The sequence below is a fragment of the Coffea eugenioides genome, chromosome 2 (genome assembly GCF_003713205.1).
Source record: "Coffea eugenioides isolate CCC68of chromosome 2, Ceug_1.0, whole genome shotgun sequence".
Taxonomy (NCBI): domain Eukaryota; kingdom Viridiplantae; phylum Streptophyta; class Magnoliopsida; order Gentianales; family Rubiaceae; genus Coffea; species Coffea eugenioides.
Window position 1 is genome coordinate 21,239,679 of NC_040036.1, and position 22,170 is coordinate 21,261,848.

At 37.3% G+C, this 22,170-nt stretch overlaps 3 protein-coding genes across 4 annotated transcripts; 1 reads left to right on the forward strand and 2 right to left on the reverse strand.

Annotated features, from left to right (window-relative positions):
- Positions 1-1,123: 1,123 nt before the first annotated feature.
- On the reverse strand, positions 1,124-4,749 carry LOC113762523 (protein trichome birefringence-like 12). The gene is made up of 4 exons (XM_027306009.1): positions 4,085-4,749; positions 2,817-2,954; positions 2,141-2,390; positions 1,124-1,817 (listed from the first exon to the last, which is right to left on the reverse strand). Exons 1-4 carry the CDS (start codon positions 4,627-4,629, stop codon positions 1,536-1,538), a joined length of 1,215 nt encoding a protein of 404 aa, XP_027161810.1. The 5' UTR covers positions 4,630-4,749; the 3' UTR covers positions 1,124-1,535.
- Positions 4,750-5,251: 502 nt separating this feature from the next.
- Positions 5,252-11,054, forward strand: LOC113763080 (phosphoglycerate mutase-like protein 1). Of its 2 annotated transcripts, none has more exons than XM_027306781.1 (11): positions 5,252-5,706; positions 6,492-6,559; positions 6,716-6,823; positions 6,947-7,026; positions 7,546-7,708; positions 8,710-8,784; positions 8,913-9,001; positions 9,567-9,686; positions 10,061-10,105; positions 10,190-10,330; positions 10,772-11,054. In XM_027306781.1, the coding sequence occupies exons 1-10, from the start codon at positions 5,448-5,450 to the stop codon at positions 10,299-10,301; spliced, it is 1,119 nt and encodes a 372-aa protein (XP_027162582.1). In that variant the 5' UTR covers positions 5,252-5,447; the 3' UTR covers positions 10,302-10,330; positions 10,772-11,054. The 2 variants fall into 2 exon arrangements, with proteins under 2 accessions (XP_027162582.1, XP_027162581.1); XM_027306780.1 differs by having other exon boundaries at positions 5,255-5,706; positions 10,734-11,054.
- A 687-nt stretch (positions 11,055-11,741) lies between these two features.
- On the reverse strand, positions 11,742-21,869 carry LOC113762007 (fatty acid amide hydrolase). The gene is made up of 21 exons (XM_027305237.1): positions 21,369-21,869; positions 21,136-21,282; positions 20,900-21,009; positions 20,768-20,828; positions 19,893-20,083; positions 19,686-19,815; positions 19,473-19,550; positions 19,252-19,399; positions 18,171-18,283; positions 18,006-18,081; positions 17,223-17,294; positions 16,317-16,368; positions 15,266-15,346; positions 15,098-15,181; positions 14,860-14,963; positions 14,628-14,720; positions 13,932-14,000; positions 13,599-13,663; positions 13,318-13,379; positions 12,272-12,367; positions 11,742-12,145 (listed from the first exon to the last, which is right to left on the reverse strand). Exons 2-21 carry the CDS (start codon positions 21,212-21,214, stop codon positions 12,083-12,085), a joined length of 1,827 nt encoding a protein of 608 aa, XP_027161038.1. The 5' UTR covers positions 21,215-21,282; positions 21,369-21,869; the 3' UTR covers positions 11,742-12,082.
- Between the last annotated feature and the right edge of the window lie 301 nt (positions 21,870-22,170).

Genomic DNA, 22,170 nt, shown 5'->3' on the forward strand with positions numbered 1-22,170 from the left:
TTGTACCAGAATCAACCAGGGCCTTTTTCTCATCAACCAAGTATTCATCAACTAATTCTTTGACAGATCTAGGAGACAAGGGATGAAAGTTATCACTCCATTCAGAAACAAACCCATTAACCACAGCCCACTTCTCATCTTCGCTCAATTTCCTCCATTTCTTCCCGGCTTCTTCAACTTTCGAGCCCATGTAGCTGCTCAACTCATTAAACAAGAGTTCTCTGCTCTTATTCAAGGCCTCCTCTCTTTGTACGATTTGAGAGTTCAATTTTTCAACCTCTCTGGCCAACTTTAATGCAAGCTCTGCGTCGCTCAAGCTGTTATTGCCGCTGGTGCATGAAATCGAGAATCGAAGCCTCGACGATGTGTTAATGAGCTGGGGCCTCGAGGAAGAATACGAGAGGAATGGATTGGTTTGGAGTTTTGGGAATTGTTGAAGGGGTCTTGGGGCGAAAAGATTAACTCTGAAGGACATTGAGAAAAATTTGTGGGTTTAGATCTCTAATACTGAGAGTTGGAGGCTTGATTTGATCTTCGTTGGTATGTTATGAAATTTCTGTGAGATTCTTGATTTGAGTCGGTGTCAGGCGGTTCACCTTCGGTTCCTTCCGGCAGATAGAGCAATTTTGTCAATTAGCCTCCTGCTCGCAAGCTTTCATACGAATTCATACTCTTGGTCAATTCTGCGAACCGACTCTTATAGTTTTGGGCCTCTTGGGCTTTCACCTCCCCGCCCAGCATGTCGATTGAGGACGGCATTTTAGAAAATGATGTCATTTCTTTTTTATGCAAATTTTGCGAGGCTTTATTCGGTAATGCATGAATAATGTTGCAGTAGTTAACATCAAGCCAAATAATAATTTTCAATCCAATGGAGCTGATAGGTAGGCCTCCTAAACCTCGTAACGTGCACATCAGATTTTCAGCGAATGCAATAAAACAAATGCTATACAGTGCTCTTTAACTCGGCCGCATCAAGAACCACTTGTGCAGAGGTGCCCTCGGCCGAATCAGATTTGCTTTCAGGATGCCTCGACGATTATTGCATGTACGATGTATCATGGGATTTCAAAGTACTGACAGACAAAGGGCAAGATGTATTAACTAGAACCCAGATAAAGAATAAATGAATCATGAACAACAATAAATTAGTTATGTGTTGTGGATGATACAGATCAATCCAATCTAAGTTTCATCTCAGCTGTCAACCTATGTAGCTTTTGCTTGTTCACCATCTCTATTTGCATCTCCAGCAGCCTCATCCCCAGGAAGGGGATAAAGAAGGGAACTGGAAAATATTTCACATGACAATGTGCTCAAGGTAAGTCTGGTTACATTCCCTATCCCCACCCATAAATGAAAGCAAAACGGGGTGAAGAATAATAGTTCTTATATTGTTCCTTCAGACTCCATAGCTGCTGCATGATGGTGCTCTGCAGAATCCTCAACAATCTGAAGTTACAAATCTAACTGCCAAATCGCATTTCACCACAGTTATGCATCTGGAGCAGCAGCTGCAGAAACTTCAGAAGCAATTACCCACTTCCCAGGTGATAATGGATCAGCTGTGACAAGATATCAACCCATGTGTCAGGAACACCTGGAAGGCACCAGTGCATGCAGTCCTGACCCCATTCAGCCACCGCGTCCTTCTTTCCCAACCAAATTGCTGGATGGGCATCTGATCTGTACTCGCTCATATGAGTCAGATCAAGTATTTTGATATCTGTGCCTTTCAATGCCTCCTGGATAAGATGATTAAGCAGTCTGGCTTCTTTGTTTACACCATTGTTGCCGGGGTCGAACCACAAGTCAAGCTGTTCAGGTATCAGGAGGAAACTGTTCTTAGCTATATTATAGCAAAAGACTGCTGCTGAAGATAATTTCCTCTATTGAAATCTTCCTCTTCCTATTTGCAGTAACAGTCCTTGAAAGAGAAGAACGCTTCAAAAGGACACAAACTACAGAATATCTCTAAATGCTTGAAAATAGTAACCTAGGCTTTTAAAGACAAAAACTTTGAAACAATTTAATCTTATTTTGACATATTTTCAAAAGAAAACTGAAATGTCCAGGCAAGGAAGAGTAGAAGACCAAAACAATAAAAGGTAACAAGCTGGTAGCATGCACGATTTCATACCTGAGGTTCTTCGAGAGGCTCATCAAACACGCAACTACCATTTTGATTCCATTCACCACCATGAAAATGTCTTGGTGATTGCAACCGCCAAAACTTCAGTGTCTTTTCAGGGAATTTTTCCCATATGTGAGCAACCATAGATTTAAGAACAACTTTAAGTCCATCCAACATTTCCAAGGGAGGATGTATTGGTTTCCCAGCCTTATAAAATACAAGTGGAGTCTCTCTAGGAAACTTATCGTAGCCCCACCTGGAGAAGATAACCCATCAGAACAAAAACCAAACACTTCTACCCCACAGAATCTATTATTGCAATATCTGTTCCTAGATTTCCATAAACAGAAAAGGATCAGCCAAGCTTCAAATGTTACAATTATATATCTCCAAGTTGAATTGAAAATCATCATATCGCACCAACAAAAGAAGCACACTACTGACTGCCCAAACAGCACCGAAGGATTGATGTAACAAATATTCAGGACAAGGCAGAATTACTGCATCATATTAATGATGATGTATGAACTTAAATTCCAGCCTGTAATATATGTTTTTTCGTCTTGCAAGGATATTTCTATTCACAAGGCTAAACTGGTTGAGAATTCATATCAGGATTGATAGGTAATACAAAAACTTGGCTATTCTATTAACTTTGAGGGAAAAAAGAACGTAGAATTACCAATGACCAGTATTGAATACTAAAACATCATAGAAATCAGCAATGTTGGCCCATTCATCTGCTGGAATATCAACATCCACCCGATATGTTCCTTTTACTCCATCTCCATCAGAAAGCACAGAATCTTTTGGCTGCCACCTTTTTTTAATCAGTAAGAGCAAGTAAGCTTGCCATTTCCAAAGTAGATGAACAAAATCTCAATGAATAACAGATGAAAGCTGTAAGTCATTTCAGATAGAAAAAAGGGGTCTGTCAATCTTGATGAATTTTCAAGATCAAACCCAACTTTTGTCACAGTATTACATGATTTGACAACTGGAAGCATGAATGTGATGAATTTATACATTCAAGTTTTTTGTTCAAAACAAAAAATCAATCATCGCAGGACGAAAATCAAGAAGCTGCCATGAGTCAATCAGCTTTTTTGTCGAGTCAAAAACTAGCAGTTGTCCTATACTCCTATTTATTACCACCAAATGGCAAACATCTAATTGATGTCAGAAATATTCCTCTACTTGCTAAAACAATTACATATAGGTGACCACTGAACAAAATCATGTAGCTGTAATACATATTTATGATCAAGATCAAACTTTGTCAGTAATATGTGAATACTGCTGCAGGCGCAAGAGTGTTCCCGCTGGTTAATTAGTGACATATTGCAATGTAGATTGTAGTTTCCAAACACTAAATGCATCACAAGATGGATTATAAGACCAATGCATTTTTTCCAATTTAAGAAAAGAAGAGTAAAGTAACAACTTCAAAGATGCCGTTCCATTTAGCCATCTATACTGAAAAAAGGTAATAAAATAACCAAAAGTTATTAATACAATCGGGAAAAATAACTAAAAAATGATGTAGAACATTTATGGTTTTGGATCAGATTATTTTCGACAAGCAGCTGCTTAAGTTGCTCTACTTCCTCTTTTTCTTTCCCGTCACCTCTAGCTTAGAAAAGCAGAATAGGAAACAAGATGAAACACAAAATCATCCATACCCATATGCTTGCAAACATATCTTCTTGGTAATGCTTCATCCTTTTTCCCCACAGCAGATTCTTGAGATGCATATAAAGGCCAATCAAACATTTCAAGTTTATTTTTTTGATTATACATATCAAGTTCGTTTCCAGTGAAAGTTGACATCTTTGTCAAAATTAATGAGACAAGGACTAAATCTAAGCAGAATTCAACTTCAAGATAACCAAATAAATGTACTGAAAAATTGAAAACGAAAAGAAAAGGCAACAAATTCAGTATACTCACTGGTATTTGGCCAGCAAAACAGCACGATGATAAGCAACAGTAACATTGAACTTAGGAAAATAAGCTCCTCTCCAAGCCCCTTTCCTCTTCCACTTCTTAGCACCCTCGTCAGCCACTCTCCAAATACACAATAACGAAACCAAAAAATTCTCGTTCAACGAATCCCCGACAAGCCCAATGTTCTTATTTCTCATCATACCCAAGAACTTCTCCGGGTCAACCCGGTTCAAAACACAGTCTTGGGGCTCCCATCTCCAAGAATTGATCCGACCCATGTGAGCCCTTTGGTTTCTGAGGCAGTTCCAGGCGTTTCTGTGAAAAGGGCAGGTCTCATCATACATGGGCTTGCGACTTGGGTCGGTTACCCACTTGCCTTCGAAGATGTTGCATGGGTTTGGGTCCGGGTGTGGGGTTGAAATTGCAATCTGGGATTTGTTTGCGGGTCCTGAGGGAGTATAGAGGAGGGTAGTGGAATAGACGAAAAGGAGGACGAAGGCTGGTAAGATTAGCCGGGTAAAGAACCTGGAATTCAACTTAGATGCCATTGCAAATCATCCTGCAGCACGAGGAGATTGCAGGCGACTCTGGACTGGAGGAGAAAACAAATTGAACCAAAGCGACGCCGTTCGTTAAGGTCGTTCCAAGTTACGGGGAGAGTTCGGAAAGTTGGGTGTGGGGGGAAAGTTTGAAAAGTGGAAAGAATTTTAGGGGGGTGAAGGTGCAAACGAATCCAGTTTGGCTCGGGTCAATATTTCAACCCGAACTCGTATTCAGTTTGAACTTATTTGGTCAAAATTCCAATTCTAACTTGTATGATTTTAAACTCTGAGTTCGACTTCGTGCAATCCAACTCATGCTTTACGAGTCAATTTGAATTCTAACATGTAAAGATTAGAAATTTGTCAGCTCAATCAAATTCAATCGAATTTTTCACGCACACACACGTGTATGTATGTATGTATATATATATATATATATATGTTCTTTTCTATTTATTAGTATAAAATGTCCTTTTATTCTTATTTAAAATTATATAAAATATGAATTTATATTTTTTAAATTCAATTATATTCTATTGAACTCAAATTAAGCTGGATTTGGACGAGCTTCAGTCGGTCACTCCTGGAGCTGAATTGGATTTGATTACACGCTTTTCATGTGAAATTGACCAATGGGCGTATAAAAAAGGCCAGCCAGTCGTTTTCATTCACTGCATTCAGATGTAAATCTGGAGCGATGAATAGTATAATTCTTCCGATAATTTAGATTCTTCTATCACTTGTCACTTCCTCCATTTTTTTTAATTAATTTTTAATAACAAGTGATACTTATTGTACTACTTGTTATAAAGGAGGGGGACTCTATGACTGTAGCCGCCAGCGCCACCAGTATCTGTATCACTAATAATAAGGCCACCACCATTGCAATCGGTGGCGTTGGCGAAGACTCAAGATTGGTGTCTTCATCCCTCTCAGCCTCTTCTGCTTCATTTTCATCGTCGTCAACTTCATCGTTTCGATTCGGATTATCATCATCGATTCCCTCTACACCGCTCCTAACAATTCCAACTTGTGCAGCTTCCCGATTGCATCTGCTCCGCCTCCCTCCTCCTCGTCGATGCTGTAAGTCCAAAAAGCTCAACCTTTTCTTCTTCCCAATCTGCTCGCTGCATTTTGTTTTTTTTTTAAAAAAAAAATTTAAATATAAATTGGAATGTTACTGTTCTTTTTGCTCATTTCAGATTCATTTTAGATGAAAAACGCTTAGCTTTTGATATTTTGTCGACATTCTATATACCAGATGTTTTTCCTTTCTGTTTTCTTCTTTTGGCTTTTCACTCTTCTTTAAGTGAGTAGAGTTGATTTTTGTCATCCCAAAACATAATTTGTATGCAGGATTAGAGACTTTAGAGGCGAGGTAGCTGAGCTGTGTATTTGAGGGGCCAACCTCATATTTTTGCCGAACTTTTTTTTCTTTTCTTTTTTTATTTTTTGGTTTCGTGATCTGGCTTTATAAGGATTGAAATTATCATTTAAAAATTTTAAGAATATAGTGCAATTTAAAAATTCTTGGGGAGTAAAAGACAGAAAAATGTTTGTTGCCCATGTAGACTGCATGTGGTTGTCTGGCAGTTACACGGAGCTTCCATTTCCAAAATGCTCAACAGCTGTTCTTTAATTTTGAATTGGTAAGAGTATACCAAGCAGTTCTTTTCCCTGCTTTGAAATTTGGTCAATCATCACCAAAAACAATTGGTCTTGACGTCCCAGTGTTGGAGCTCTATTGTTCACATGTATCTGGTTTGTGCCTGCACAATGTTGCCAAGAGTTTTTATGCCATATAGCATTTTTGGGAGCTACTTTCTGAGTTTTTATTTTATGAATGGATCTTTTTTTGTTTCTTACAGTTGCTAGCATGGACAGTGGTGAATTTCCAAGTCTGTATCCATTGCACCGGTGCAAAACTATTTACCTGGTTGGTATATTCAAATTTTCTAGATATTCAGTATCATGCTCTGAGTATTCCAATTTACTCCCTCTTTTAAGTTTGAAGGATACTTAAGATTGTCCTTTCTCTTGGCTTTTGCACACAATTTAATGGTCTCTGTGGTCTTATTAAACTATAACTTAGGTGAGGCATGCTCAAGGAATTCATAATGTGGAAGGAGATAAGAACTATAAAGCATATATGTCTCCAGAATATTTCGACGCATACCTTACTCCACTGGGCTGGCAACAGGTTGGGAACAGCTAACTTCCTGTGATACAAAGTTGAATCTCTTACCTTTATTTTGTTTTTCAGTCTAGAACAAAGTCCTTAACGGTGACTATAGGGTATGACAATCTTTAGCTCTTGTATCAGGTTGATAATTTGCGCAAGCATGTACATACAAGCGGGCTTTTGAATAGGATTGAATTAGTTGTCACATCTCCATTGCTAAGGTACCAATTCTCTAACTTTTCATGTATTAACTACCATAAGCTATCATTTTTGGAAAGAATGACTCCTCAAACTCTAGCAATTCTGGCATTTTTGCAATCAATGTTGGGTTTGCCTATCCAATTGCTTAAACATACATATTTTCATTTCTTGAACTACCTAAACTGAATTTCTTGAATGAAGAAAGAAACTCCAGCAGAATTAGGCTGCAGCTAGCCTCAAAACCTAATAGTACCTCTAAATTATAGATCAATGACTGTTTCTTTAGTCTTTTTTTTTTTTGAGTGGTCTGTCAATGCCATTCCCATATGGTTGAGTATGCCATTTTCAAGTGCAACGGGATGACGTTTTATAGGCTAATTGCTGTCAATACCTGCTGTCCCCTGATTCAAGGAGACTAAAGTTAACCATGATAGATTGACTGAATAGTTGCTACACAAGCTCTTACCTGATATGAAAAGGCATGCCTTGGCGCCTTGACTGTATGCTTTTGGTTATGATGATTTATCCTGACACTACAGAACTATGCAAACTGCTGTTGGGGTATTTGGTGGTGATGGCTATACAGACAGGATGGATACCCTGCCACTCATGTTGGCAAATGCAGGAAATAGTCGGCGTGCTGCAATTTCAAGTCTTAATTGTCCTCCTATTGTTGCATTAGAACTTTGTCGAGAACATTTGGTAGGTCCTTTGAAGGTTATGTGTGCAACTTTTGATTTTAAATGTGAACATTCTTGTGGTTGTGGATAGCATTCTGATTTTCTTGGTTCAAGTCTGGGGTAGAAAGGAAGCTTTGATTTAATTACTAAGTTCAAATACTTTATTTTTTCTGGTGCTGTTGAGGCAAGAGAAATTACTTAGGGCAGAAAGTCAAAGCTCTGCTGGACTGAACAGTGAAATGTTATATAAGCATAATTGACTAATTATTTAATTAAGTTTTCATAACATTGTTACAAATATGAGTTTAACAATTTTCTTTTTCTGCAATTTGACAATTTCCAGAGCATTTATCTGTTATCCTTATTCTGAAATGCTTGTAATAGAGTTGAATGTACTATCTGACAAATTGATCATCAAATTTTAAGTTTCTTGTTCTGTTTGTGTCATGCTGATCTAGTTAGATTATTTCATGGTACATCTTTTGAGCCAGTTTTCTTTCTCAATCTTGCTTTGTTTGCTAATAATAAGTCTTTCATTTCCTAGACCTTTATCTTTTTTTGGATTTTTAGTGGTATGCATGTGCTTACGTCTACATGATTGTATGCTTAATTAGGCTTCTTAACATGGTTTAGAAATTATGTATACAGTTTCCCTTCTTGTTGGATTGAGATATATAATATTTAAAGTATGCAAAGTGTTCAGCTGTCTTTGAAGTTTAATTCTGCCAAGTATATTATGTACATTAAGTGACCCTAACATTTGAATTTTTGTTGACCTGAATAAATATTTTCAAAAGTCAAGGGAATTTTTTGGAACTCTTAAATATTTCTTATAGAACTCAAATATCACAACTACTTCCACTTAAATCCAGTGAATTTCCATTTTCCTTTTTTTCTTTTTTATGAGAGACTAGAGGGTATGTGGTAGAGGAGAATATGTTACTCCAGATTCAGATTTTATTTGCATAACTTCTATGTTCATATAAAAGCCTGAATCTTTTTCATTCAATAATCTGGTTGCAGGGTGTTCATCCATGTGATAAGAGGAGAAGCATCAGTGAGTATCAGTGCCTTTTTCCTGCAATAGATTTTTCACTGGCAAGTGTTTCAAATCTCTGCTACCAGTCATTTAGGGTGATATAATGCTATCATTGATCATGGACCAGATATTTCAAACAGATTTTTCCTTGCATATGATTGGATCTTGAATCTTGATTTATGTTTAGATAGCAAGCGATGAGGATACTTTGTGGAAGGCAAATGTCAGGGAGACAAAAGAAGAAGTTGCAGCTAGAGGAATGAACTTCATGAAATGGTAAACTACTTTATTATTCTTGCATTAGAAGTTGAACTTTAATTGCGACCAGAAGCTTGTGTTCAGGTGCACATAGGCTTACACTTATCATCTGTAGAAATAGATTGTAGTAGTTTCAGTCTTGAGTAAGTAACCTGTGCTCAGGAGTACTTTAATAAAGTTTTTGATTTTTGGCCATCTTGGTCCTTACTGCTTGGTGACAAACACATATGATAGAATGGGGCTTAGTCACAAGGTTCACTGGGAGTTAGGCTTGGACTAGGGATGCAAAGCATGGCCTCTCTCTCTCTCTCTCACAATCATTGTTAATTCAAGGGAAGATTAAATGCTCATATATGCATATTTATGAGTCTTTATACAATATAGCTGCATATCTGTGAGTCGTTATACCATATATAGATATAAGTAGCTATATTTATGTCATACTGTTTGTTAGATATGTATTTAGATTGGTGATGCATAAAAACATGTGAGAAAGGTTCGACCCATCTACACATGAATCATTTAGGAAGAATCTTTACCTTCTCTAGAACACTTTTCTGAAAAACATATATCATGGATGCAGGTTACTGTCACGAAAAGAGAAAGAGATAGCTGTTGTTACCCACAGTGGATTCTTGTTTCATACACTATCCGCATTTGGTAATGACTGTCACTGTTCAGTGAAGAAAGAAATTGCTCAGCAGTAAGTTCTCATAGGATTAGTATCTATCTACAAAAATTTTAAACTCCATTTGGATGATGTGCTAAACTATTTCGTGCTTTAGATGGCTAAATACCTACCTTGTTAGCAAATCATTGACTATTAAAGGTGAACTGGAAACTTAAATTTGGGAAGGAGGGTATTTAAAAGGCAAGTCACTCTCATAAAATCTTGTCAAAAGATTCGCCCAGCATTTCTACATTCAGATCAGGCCAGGAGTAACATCTTAAGGGAGCGGAAAAGCTGCTTTATAAGGAAAGAAAATTAGTCAACAGAATGACTACTTTTTCTTGAAATTCATTGTTTCTATCAAGACGTTCTATGAAAGAAATGATTACTTTCTCCATGTTTTGCAGTTTTGCTAATTGTGAGCTTCGCTCAATGGTCCTTGTGGATAAAAGGTAGTAGATTGTTTTGTTTTCCACGGCCATTTGAGTATATTTACTCGTTTGCCTACAACGTGTCTGACTTTTTCCAATTTCCAGCATGATAGGGTCAGACAGTTCACCAATAAATTATCCTGGTAAAATTCCTTCTGGGCTGGATTTGCCCAGCGATTTAGCAGACGAGAAGAATCTGGAAAATGGGAAGACCTAACGAAAGACACTCCAACCGGGTCTTTGAAGGTAATCATAATCCTGTTCTTGTGGTAGCTTCACTTTTGACTTGGTTTCAAACAAAAGTTGACAACTTTATCATTTTCTGCACCTCTCTAAGGAAATTTATGATTTTTTTTTATAAGGTTTGATCATGTCTAATGCACAAACAAGATGTACCTTTATTCACTTCCTAGTTGATTTAAACTGCAAGCCATGATCCAAAAACAAGCTGCATGTTGTTGATTACTTGAGTCTTGACAACTGCCAATTTCCCTTTGGTTTTTGTTTGGGTGTTTTTGTTTCTTGAGGAGAGAGATTCTTTGTGCAAAAGCAGACCATTTCTGCTCTAATTACTAGTTATTAGATTGCAATTTCTTAAAGCATATTAGACTGCATGTATGCAAAAATATAATTAATTTCTCTCGGCCAGTATCTGCTTCGTAAATGATGGAAGAACCACATACTCAGATCAACCCATTGAAGCATGGGATTGCTGCTGCTATATGCCTGTGTACCTTGGCTGCAATCTCATGACTTAAAAAGCAGCTGAACTTTTCGTGGAGATGATGACTTTCTAGATGCAAGGAGCAATACTGTTTTGCATCGTCTGTAATTTGTTTGGTTATATATATGTAAGCCATCTAAATTTCTATCTCTTGGGAGATTACTGCGAATCTACCGTAAAATCTGATCATATTTTTCTGTCTCTTGGAGCTAAGAGGGTTTTATTTATCGCTTTTCTCTTGAGCAATGCTTTCCGCCTTGATTTAAGATTCCAACAGTTCCTTTGCTGATTGTTTGTTATTTTTTCGGCTTAAGCTTTTACCTTTCCCCATTGACTTTTGTGATTAGAGGTGGGCAAGCGATCCAGAACCGAAAATACTATTCTTCACTGGCCTGCCGTGGTACGCATGTCCTTTCCAATTCTTGGAAAGTTTGCTTGCCTTTCGCCCAAAAAATTTTTCGCAAGACAGCTTACTTTTGGGCTAAAAATTTGTACGGCCCCTAATGTTAGCGTTAGTGTAGGGGCCAACTTGGCGGCGGGCCAGGCAAGGCTTCACATTTATCTAGCTGAGCAAATCGTTTTGCAGTGATGAATGGGCCAATTAACAACGTAGATTTGAGCTTTCAATGGTCTTTAATGGATGTTTTCGAATAGCAAGACAAATGATGAGCGTTTTCATGGTTCGTTCACTTGTACAGGTGTTCTAACCAAGAGCAAAGACAAAAGTATATTTTTAAAGATATTTTTTTTTTTCAAAAGTATTACACCACCCATGCAGGGGGGTTACATTTAGTATCATATTGTGATTAAAGTAAAATGTTCAATTTCCACCAGCCATGCAATTAAAATTTTGTGGAGATGGTAACACCCTGGTTGAATTAGGCATTTCTGTTTTCACTCAAACTATAATTCAAGACAGTTTAGAGGCCATGTAAATCTTTCCTTGTTGAAGCAAATGGACTGTCCTCTTTATTACCGTGTTCCCATGCTAAAGAAATGGAAACTCAAGAACAAAAATTACGAAAGAGACAAGGTGCGCTTTGCAATTGCAAGGAAACAGAAGAGACACGGCCAGATGCAGATTGCTCAACATTTTGTTTCTTCCCAAAGTTTATGTCACTCAGATTCATTATTTTGCAACGCCACTGCATTTCAAACTATTGAACCGCTCAAGCATGCAACTAGTTTTGCCAGACTCTGTCAGGCTGATATTCTTCCTGGCACCTCACAGACTGCACCAGTGACCAACCAAATATAAGGCCTTCATTTTTTAGCTAGTTCCCTTTTAACAAGTCAAAGAACTGCACTGGTTTCTTCTTTGGCTCAGGACAAATCTCCTGAAAATGCAGATAAAACAAGCCGGTTCAGTCTTTTGAAGATATACAGACAGTCATGCTCCACACAACAAAAATTGTTAAATGTAGATACAAAATCTAATTCTTGTATGTGAACTAAACCAATACCTCTATGGCAGCAGCTAGACGTAAAATAGAAGCTTCACCCCACGGACGACCTAAAAGCTGTAGACCTATTGGGAGTCCGTGCTTATCATAACCAACCTGACATACAGCATTTTGTCACACAATAATCAAACGTGAGAAAGCCGGGTTCTCATAGTAGACCCATCAAATTCCAAAAGTATTATTTTGTGGGCACTGGAAGTGAAAGGATCAGTTCAATTGTGAAGTAGTTGAAAACAGAGATTTCCAATAGTTAGTGAAGTCACTATATTAGTATGTGCAACAGGTTCGTTCATCATGGCCTGTATAAAAAGAGAACCAAACATCGCACAGATTCTAACCACTTGCAGAATATATTTAATGAACTTTATCACATAGTCGGAGATTACGGACGCTGTAGAGTAGAATCTTGCAACACTAGTGAGATTTAGATTCACTTTGCTGGGGAGGCTAGAAAAATGTCATAATACCTACTACAGATATATTTGACAAAACAAGTCTCCATAATACCTACTACGAGGTGCAAAGACCAAAGGCGATCCAAAAAGCCCAGGACGCTAGTCAGTCTAGGGGGTGACTGGAAAAAATAGACGTTCCACTATTTTGAACTAGCTATGGAAGAGATATAGAAGGCCAAGATGCTTGGACCAAGGAAATAGTGTCTAAGGGTAAACACAGTATAACTGCAGAAGTATGAAGGAAAATACTTTAATGAACCACAAAAGATCCAACGTCAAGAGATCGTACACTTCATATAACCTGGAGTCTATCTTCAATGTGAACTCAAACCTAATGTTTGGTTAGGCTTACCTACTTTGCATGACGAAGAGAATAAGCTTTCTACGCGTCAGGGGGCATAAGTGCTTTTTTCACAACGAGGTTGAACAACCTTTAGGAAAAATATTATGCTCGAGCATAGACAATGCCCAAAAAACAAAGCACAAAAGAAATCTGGGAACAGGGGAATCATTTATTAAAGGCAGGACATGTTGAGTCACTCTTGTGTTCTTGCCATCTAAAACAAAGCAAAGCAACTAAGAGACACTTACAGGGACAGAAATTGCAGGCAATCCAAGAAGATTTGCCGGCACAACAAAGCGCATGAGATTTCCTGAAAAAGAAGAAGCATTAATATGGTCATACTGGAGCCTTGAAGCAAATTAATGTTCTAGTAATAACATTCTTAACTGAAAGTAATTAGTTTGCACAGCTAAAATGATTTTACATAACTTGAAGCATCCTAGTTAAGTGCAAACACTTGCAAGATCTCTTGACATAAGATATTACAAATTAGTAGTAGTTTGCATGATGATAAAACAAACCAACCAACCTGAGACTTGAAGATCTGTTTCTCCAGATTTAAGGGCAGCTGGTGGTATGATAGGTGCTGTCATGCTGAAAAGGGGAATTTTCATATGCCAGTAAGAGTTTGCTCGAAAGAGGCCGCTTTGTCACAGTAAAGAAATAAACAAAAATGTTCAAGAAAGGGCTTTTCTGGCTGATTGTTACATGAGTGACAAGTGAAAACCAGGAGAAGAGGAAGAAGAGCCACGAGTGATGATCAAATGAATGACGGATACAATAGGCAGGAGATTAGCCAAAGAGTCAAAAACATATTTTGGAATCATATCATAAAGAACCATAGAGTAGAACTCGCACATACCCTGTTGTAGGGGTAACAATGACATCCACCTTCTTGAAAATTTCCATATGGTAGTGCATTATCCTTCTTCTGTATGGCAATATATAAGATGAGATTCAAACCTATGCTGAATTCATAGTAAAATAGCATTTTATAGTGAGTGTCAGTAATCTAACACTTGCATTTCCTGGAGAGTATCGAACCTTTAAGATATCATAATGCTAACTGCCTTTTCCTAATTAACAGTAAATTATGGAAGCAAAGTTCTAGAAGAAACAATGGGTGACTATTAGTAAGATGGTTGAGATACCAAGTCTCAGTTTTTCAAAATCATGCACACTTAAGCAGAAGAAAACTTTACCTGGATGACATAACAACACGAATAATTTATTTAACCAAAAAAAAAAAACCTTGATCCTCAAGACAATAGTCTGGAATAACAAACACATTAGTTTGACAAGTAGGTTGCAACCTTTACCAGTCTAAGTTTGTCATTTTCCCTGAAACAAACTGCAGTTGTAAAATCAAATTTTTGAATATTTCCAGAGGTCCGTGCATGGGTGTGAGAGTGAATGTGGTTATAAAAATAGCTGTAAAGGGAAAAAAAAAACAACATATCAAATCGGACATAAGCGTAATTAATTATGTGGCCCAGAAAGTACTTACATGATATTGATTTAATCACAAAACACTACAGATCATAATAATATGCCTTACCTTAAACACTGGGCAGCAACATAATCTGATGCAGTGAATGTTCTAAAAAGTGCCAGATTTGTGCGAGTGTCAAGTGAAAAGTATTTCCCTTTCCTACACAACAAGAGGTAGCAACATTAAATGTTTTCAAACCATCAAACACTTGAGAAAAATTACAAAGTTAGCAAACTCAAAGTCCTCAAGTAGAGCACACACAAATGGAATCATACGATCCAAAAGTTAAGCTTCATACCCATCCTCAAAATCAGGAGTCAAAGAGGAAAGCGATTCAGAACCAATGGAAAGAATATGAGCTGTGCGCATCTCATGCAGCTCTGGAATAGCAATCTCCACCATCTAAATGACAGAAGGTCTAAAAGATTAGAAGCATAAAGCATATTGTTTATGCACATATCAGGAAACAACTTCTCACTCTGATTTGATGCACTTAATGGTTCAATAACAGCATGTGCACAAAGCAACTGACTTACGTTGCACCCATGTTTTTCTGATAGCAAATTAAGGATTTCCTCGCACTTGATGGAGATATCAGTTGAGAAAACGTCATTGAACCACTGCAGAAGGAAGCTACATACCAGTAATGGTAATTGAGAGTGACTAAATTACTAATTTTCTGATGAAAATGAGAGAAGAAATACCTCTGTGTACTTCCCCAACCGCAATGATCCTACAGCATTCAACCCCTCATGTGAACACAAATATGGCAAACAAGGAAGAGACTGCAAAAGGATCAGAAAATGAAGAAGATAACTAGTACTGTAGAATAAAAAACAACACTTCTGTAACTTGTAACAAGATCTTATCATGCTCCCTGACTTTAGATCAGTCAACAGCAAACTTGACACCAGCATAGGACACTTATTAGAGTAATTGCTGGTTCTAAACTATTCATTTGATGCACCATCAAATACAACTACTCATTACATCCACCTCTTCAACATTAACCAGCATGAAATTTCTAGTATGTAACCTAAACTTGACTTAACAGGGCATCAGCTTCTGGAAACTGTTTCTGAGTACTGTTATAAAATTAATAATCAGATATTCAATTAGCCAAAACTTCAACTTTTAGTCAAGTCTTTTGATTCCCTTCAGGTTTCAGCTAAATTCGTGTAACTAAAAACATGGGAAGAGAAGTGTGTTAAAAATCAGGCATCCTCAAAATCTCAAATGTTGGGAGAAAAAGGAGAACAATATTAAAGTTGCATCAATTGCAGAAAAGCAAAGATCAGTTTAATACCCTGTGTGTCCTTTTTTTCAGTGAATGACTATCTCAAGTTCATTTAGCATAAGATACCATTTAATCATTATTTATTATTGGAAGTAATGTGCTTCTGTGTATCCTTTTTTTCGGTGAATGACTATCTCAAGTTCATTTAGCATAAGATACCATTTAATCATTATTTATTATTGGAAGTAATGTGCTTCTGTAAATTGCGGATGTCCTTCTTTCCTTTAAAAAAAAAAAAACAAAATCCATTCGTGCAGCAAAAATCAAAGAAAAAACTTGATTTAGGGATATATTCTGCTAACCATTTGTTCTGTTTCATTAAGTTGTACCTTGAAAATGCATAAAGAATGAATAAAATTTGTGGATTGGCTACAAAAAGATAACTGGACTCGCAACTGGAAAAGGAAACTTAAGAGCCAAGCAAGTATAACAGTTTGGTATAACAGTTTGGACCATACAGGTCGCAAGGCAATTCTATCTGCAGCAGAGGACCCCAATATTGCTGCATACCTGAAAAGTTGTCAAAACACCAACCAATCAGGATACATCATCTTCCAATTGACAGAGTTTATGGTCTAAGCAACAAAAGAGTCTACTGCTTTTGTTTAAATTTAACATATCAGATATTTTACAAATGCTTTTTGAACTACTATATAAAGCCCTGGGCTATTTTAACTTGATTTCATGCTTCCAAAATGGCAGAAAAGTTTGACCTTGGTTTTAATGCAGTCATAATTCTCTCCAGGTATTTTCCATGCCTTGACAGACATTTCTCTCGGATTTCTAATTTAGAGCCTCCACCTCTTCATTGTGCCTGGGTCTCATTTAACAGTACATGCAAGAAATTGTCAAAGGCTCCCTTGGTTCCATGCGTCATGCAGGTAGGTGTTAAGATGCATACAAAAGGGAAAACACATGCTGTGCTGGCAAAGCTAACGACTTGAAATGATGACACGACCACATTATTTGTGCTAAAGTCCAAGTTAGAAACCAGAATAAAAATGAGAGAAATATGATAATCCAGCTGGAATACTATGTATTTAGCTCAAAGTAACTTCAAAAAATTAATTTAGAAGTGTACTAAAGATTATATTCAGCTGCCCGCATCCACTAAATTCATCGAGGAGGCATTTGAACCCATCCAATAGATCCAAACTTCATTCAAGTTCCATTTCCATGCAGATACAGTTGCTGGACAATCTTACATATAAAGATATTGAAGTGAAAACTACTTTATATAGGAACATAATAATATAAATTTGTATTCTAAATCACTCCATGCTTAACCATGTAACAACATAAAAATAGCAGAAAAGTGATGTATGGATAGCATACAAAGAAGCTCATACACATCAATCACTTACACAAGTAATGCATCCTCAACTGATGATGTGATAGGCCCAATAATCTCTACAGTCCCTGAATCACATAATGCCCTGAAACAGAAAGCTGAGAGATATTAAGTTCACATAGTCCAGTTTAACTGCATGAGATAATTAACAATTTAGAAAATTTATCTGCACTTGAACAACCCAATTTATCTCACATCTTCTCTGATCAAATTTCAATTATTTGGGATTCTGTTCTCCAAACTAGTTGTAAGATGGAGGGCTAAAACTTTTCACTTTTCATAAGTGATGAATAAACTTTTGCTTGACAAGATGGTCAAGAGTACAATGCTGATAAGACAGATAAGGGAATACAAAATGCTATTACAACATTGTAAAATAAGCCAACATGAGAAATAATGTGACATATGATTGACATCCACATTCAGACTGGACTTTACTTGTGATGGGGGATACAGTAATGACAATGTATTTATTTCTATAGTTTCCGAGCTGATGGAAAAATACTTTAAAAGTCAAGCATTACATGGCTCTTGTAGATTTCCATATGTTTGAAGAACAAGAAAATTCCTTTTCAGAATGAATAAAAATAAGTTCAAAGATCTAATCAAATTTGATGGTAGAATAAATATATACGTACACAAATGTAGGCCAAAGAAGATACTCGAAGCTTACAACCTAAACAACTCAAACAGGACCACTCTGAAAGAGAAAATGTGACTTGAAATCAAAAGGAAAAAAATAGTACAGAGAGAAACAGTTCAATCTAAAGGAAGTGTCATGTTATTAATGACTGACCCTCTCATGTCAGTCCGGCCATATGTCGTCTTCAAGCCAACAACACCACAAAGAGAAGATGGAATACGTACTGAACCTGCCTTTTGAGTAACCATATGGAATTAGGAGGATTTGATAAAAGTGAAGAAAATGATTCAGAAGCCTAAAGAGCTGTTAGTGTATAACCTCCGCCATCTGTTCCCAATGCAGCCGAACATAGTCCGGAAGCAACAATTGCTGCTGGCCCTGAAGAAGATCCACCTGTATACCTATCTGGAGCGTGGGGATTCCTTGCAGTCCTGCGATATGGAACATAACATTTTCAGTTAGACATCAATTTGCCAAAAAAATGTGCAAACCAAATCTTCCCTCCAAAAAAAAATTTAGTAAAAAACTGAACTAGCCAATGCAAGTTTGTCATCATTAGTCAGATTACTTAGCTCAGTCTAAAGGGAAAAGAAAATTAGGTGTTTACCATAACATACCATCCACATAATGCAAGCCCCCCTTACCTATTTACTTTTTTACTTTGTTTGAAGGAGGGGGAAGCAAGGCAGAGAAGAAGATAGGGAAGAAAAACCCTAGCCATGGCACCATACTACATGATGTTTCTGGTTCATGACTTTATATTAATAGCAGGCTATATCTAGGATATATATTATTATGAACATTGGCAGATCCCTGAAAGACCATAAACCTCTGTAGCACTCTGTTAAGTAAGTAACTGGGGCTTCAATATCATTTAAGTGTTAAACAACGACAATATCCAATGTCACAAATCTGTACACTAATAATGCATATGGAAGTCGTACTTAAATAATATCATAGTGAAAACAAATACTACAAAGATTCTGAGCCAAATAAGATTCAAACATGTACCAATACCAACAAAATAAAAGTGAGGAAAAAGATGAACCAGATTCGCTATAAGATGGTGCAGAAGCATCACAAAATAAAGAAGTAAAATCTAGAATCCTGAAATTGCTACATAAAGAAAGTTCTGAAATCTCATTAAATCTCAGTAAGGTACTCAAGCTCAGTAGCATTTCAGTTGGATTGGACTGCATTAAAGGGATTATCAGTTGGATTGCATTTCTGTCTTGAACTAACCAACACAAACCAAGCATCTATTCACTAGGACCTAAAAAATAGACTATACTTGAAGATGAGCAAATTTTTCACTCCCAAAAGCTTAGATCCATGGTTTGCATGTGCAATGACGATAACGTTTTACTACTGCAGAATGTTGCATAATTGCAAAACTTACCCATGATTTGGATTATTTCCAGTTGTTCCCAGGCCAAATTCATGCATGTTGGCTTTTCCAACTAAAATCACACCACAGCTCCTTAACCTTGACACAGAAACTGCATCTTTTTGCACCTTACGCACCTCATGTAACCATGTTGTTCCACCTTTTGATCACAAAGCACTAACTTCTTAATTACTCAAAAAGAAACTGGAGAAAATAGAAAGCAAAAATGATACCGTTGGATGGATAAGGGTGGCAATCGATGTCATCCTTGATAGCCATGAATGTCCCATCTAATACTGACAGTGGTTTTCCTGGAGAACCACTCATCAGAGGGGAATCAGTCTTGAGTTAACACCAAAAAACTTCAATTACTTAAGTAAATATAAGATAAGATTCAGCCGCAGAATAGCCTAAGATATTTTAGTGACGTTGTAAATCTACAATACCTTCCTCAAACCTCTGTGTTGAAGCTGCAGCTTGCTTTCTTATATCCTCAGGGTCATAAGAAATCAGTAATGGTGTTGATGGATTCTTATTGTCGAACTCCCCGATTGCTGCAATGAACCGCTCAGCAACCTAGACAAAGAGTTAATTTCTTGAAAATAGTATATAAGAGAAGAATAGATACAATCATACGAATTAAACTCACTTACGATGGAAGGGGTGGTAAGCTTAGATCTGTATGCATATGCATAATCACGAATCTTCCAGTAGCGGAAAGATGCAATAGAATCTGCAATCCATGTCTCATCAGGATCGTAGTGTGGAAGACACTTCAATGCTAATTCAACTCGGTCTTCTGGTTTTCCATCTTCTTCCAAATGAGCAACACCAGACTCGGGTTCTAAACATAGATTATGGAATCTTGGTCAGAAGCATCTTAGAAGGATATAAAATTTTTGAAGGGCAAGCTCGACCACAAACTCGTGCCTTGTTCCGTATTGTCAGATAACTTCTGATTTTTGTGCATGAAATGACACCAGGGAGCCCAGGAGGACTTAATGGGAATGCATCAGCAAATCTTAATTTTGAGAACATTACAGGCCCTTTTTGCACTGAATCACCCATTTCTGTGTGAGAATTTTAGAGGTGAATCACCCATTTCGGTTTAATCTTTTCATTTGTCTTTGTCCATTCATTCTTTTGACTTGCATATATAAGAACATAGGAAGCAAAAGGAAGAGGCATTACTTTCCAAAGGAACTGTCACTGCGTACCAGAAACCACGCATGTTCCTTTATCTCCTATATTTCTGTCATCCTCAAATACTACTTCTTAGTTTAAATTACTCAATGCGTCGCAGGTAGATGGAATGCCTCGTAACTTCATGCAAAATTCGGTAGATAAAAGCAATATTGTTCACTTGTACTCGTTTGGTTTTGTAATTGTACGCAATAAAGCATGGTTGAAAAGATAATGAAATTTCATTAAAAAAAAAAACAAAAACAAAAAAGAGGCAATTCCTAGAATTAAGTATCGAATATTGTAGCAAGGCAAGAAGAGGTAAAGGAAAGGAGTAAGAATGAACCTTGGGGAGGAAACTCAGGTCTAAACATGGGAGGTTCGGGGATGACAGTATTTCTCAACATCTGTGACAATAAACACACAATTAAAATGATAATGGCAAAGAAACAATTTGAGACTTGAAAAAGGCACAGACCTCGACCACCCTATTCTGCTTCTTCAAATGAGATATAAGCATGGGACCAATGAATGGCGCTTCTAGTAACCCCACAAGCAATTTGAGCGAAAATCCAGTCAAATGCGGAGCTGCATAATCAACACGTCGTTAATTGCTAATCAGAAGCACAATCTAATTCAACAATGAATACACCATTTAGACAACAGCAATCTTCAATTTCAACTTTATAAGGGGAAAAAAAACAAAAACAGAACCTTGAACTTGTTCAAATTCATATTTGACAGCGGTCAAGTCGACTTCAGCTGCAGGCAACATTACTTGCTTCTTCCCCATTTGATTAAAACAACAGAACCGACGATGCTCTAGTGATGATGATGCTCTAGTGATATACTACTGCTTCGCTGCATCAGAAATCAGACAAGTGAAACTGATCGACCTAATCACTCCGTAATGAATCAAAAAAACCGCCAAAATTTGCTTTACATACCTTTAAATTTAGTAGAAAACTTGTACAAGGGAATCCCCACCAAAGACTGAGGATCGAGATGCCGAAGTAGAAATCGATGGGAAATAAATACAGGAAGAGAATAGCGGTCTGCAATAAATAAAACAATAAAGGGAGAGGTTGAGAGTTGAGAGTTGAGAGTGAGGAAGTAAGGTGGGTGGAGACCTGATAGAAAAGACTCAAAGGAGGAATTTGAGAAGGAGGGAGAGAAGGAAAGGTTGACCTACTTCCTGCTACTGCTATTAAGTTTAAGTTACGTACATGGCGTCAGATAACAACAAAGACTCACTGTGTCAACTCGGCCCTCTCTCCATTCCATTTTCATTTTGTGACGTTTTCTTTGGAGACTTTTGGGTTCTTTGTTTAGAGGTTTTTTTTATTCTGCATGTCGCTTTCGCCACTCTCCAGTCCCAGTCTCTCGTTGAGTTTTGGCGTGCCGTTAATAGCAAACAAACGTTTTTGCACTTTGTTTCCTGCAGAATCGGAATCGGATTTGCAGTCATGTTTCGATTTGGTAGACGACCTTCTCACATCTCAGCTCTGCCATGTTGACTTGACTCTCTTTTTTCAATTTTTTTTTTTTTTTTTGAAAAAAAAAAAGAGCTTTATCATTTGGGTGGCCTGGTGGTGTATAGTAGTAGCAAATGATCCAACCCGAGAGAGACGTGCCTTGGTGGCTTGGGCTTGGCCCTTGGTCCTGCCAGCAACAACAGGAGGTTGAATTGCATCCTCGACGCCTCTCTCAAGTTGGTACAAATATAATTTATCCGATTATAAAATTCGT

What these genes read in the sequence shown, in the direction of transcription:
- LOC113762523 (XM_027306009.1), bottom strand. Translation starts at nt 4,629, where the DNA reads ATGGCATCTAAGTTGAATTCCAGGTTCTTTACCCGGCTAATCTTACCA. An exon ending in GTTTTGCTGGCCAAATACCA is followed by an intron (nt 2,955 to 4,084) that starts GTGAGTATACTG and finishes GATTAAAAAAAG; the next exon opens with GTGGCAGCCAAAAGATTCTG. An exon ending in AGCCTCTCGAAGAACCTCAG is followed by an intron (nt 1,818 to 2,140) that starts GTATGAAATCGT and finishes ATACCTGAACAG; the next exon opens with CTTGACTTGTGGTTCGACCC.
- LOC113762007 (XM_027305237.1), bottom strand. Translation starts at nt 21,214, where the DNA reads ATGGGGAAGAAGCAAGTAATGTTGCCTGCAGCTGAAGTCGACTTGACC. An exon ending in GTTGCTGCCCAGTGTTTAAG is followed by an intron (nt 14,001 to 14,627) that starts GTAAGGCATATT and finishes ATTGCCATACAG; the next exon opens with AAGAAGGATAATGCACTACC. An exon ending in TGCCTGCAATTTCTGTCCCT is followed by an intron (nt 12,368 to 13,317) that starts GTAAGTGTCTCT and finishes GCTGTATGTCAG; the next exon opens with GTTGGTTATGATAAGCACGG.
- LOC113763080 (XM_027306781.1), top strand. Translation starts at nt 5,448, where the DNA reads ATGACTGTAGCCGCCAGCGCCACCAGTATCTGTATCACTAATAATAAG. An exon ending in CTGCAATAGATTTTTCACTG is followed by an intron (nt 8,785 to 8,912) that starts GCAAGTGTTTCA and finishes ATTTATGTTTAG; the next exon opens with ATAGCAAGCGATGAGGATAC. An exon ending in AAGAAAGAAATTGCTCAGCA is followed by an intron (nt 9,687 to 10,060) that starts GTAAGTTCTCAT and finishes CATGTTTTGCAG; the next exon opens with TTTTGCTAATTGTGAGCTTC.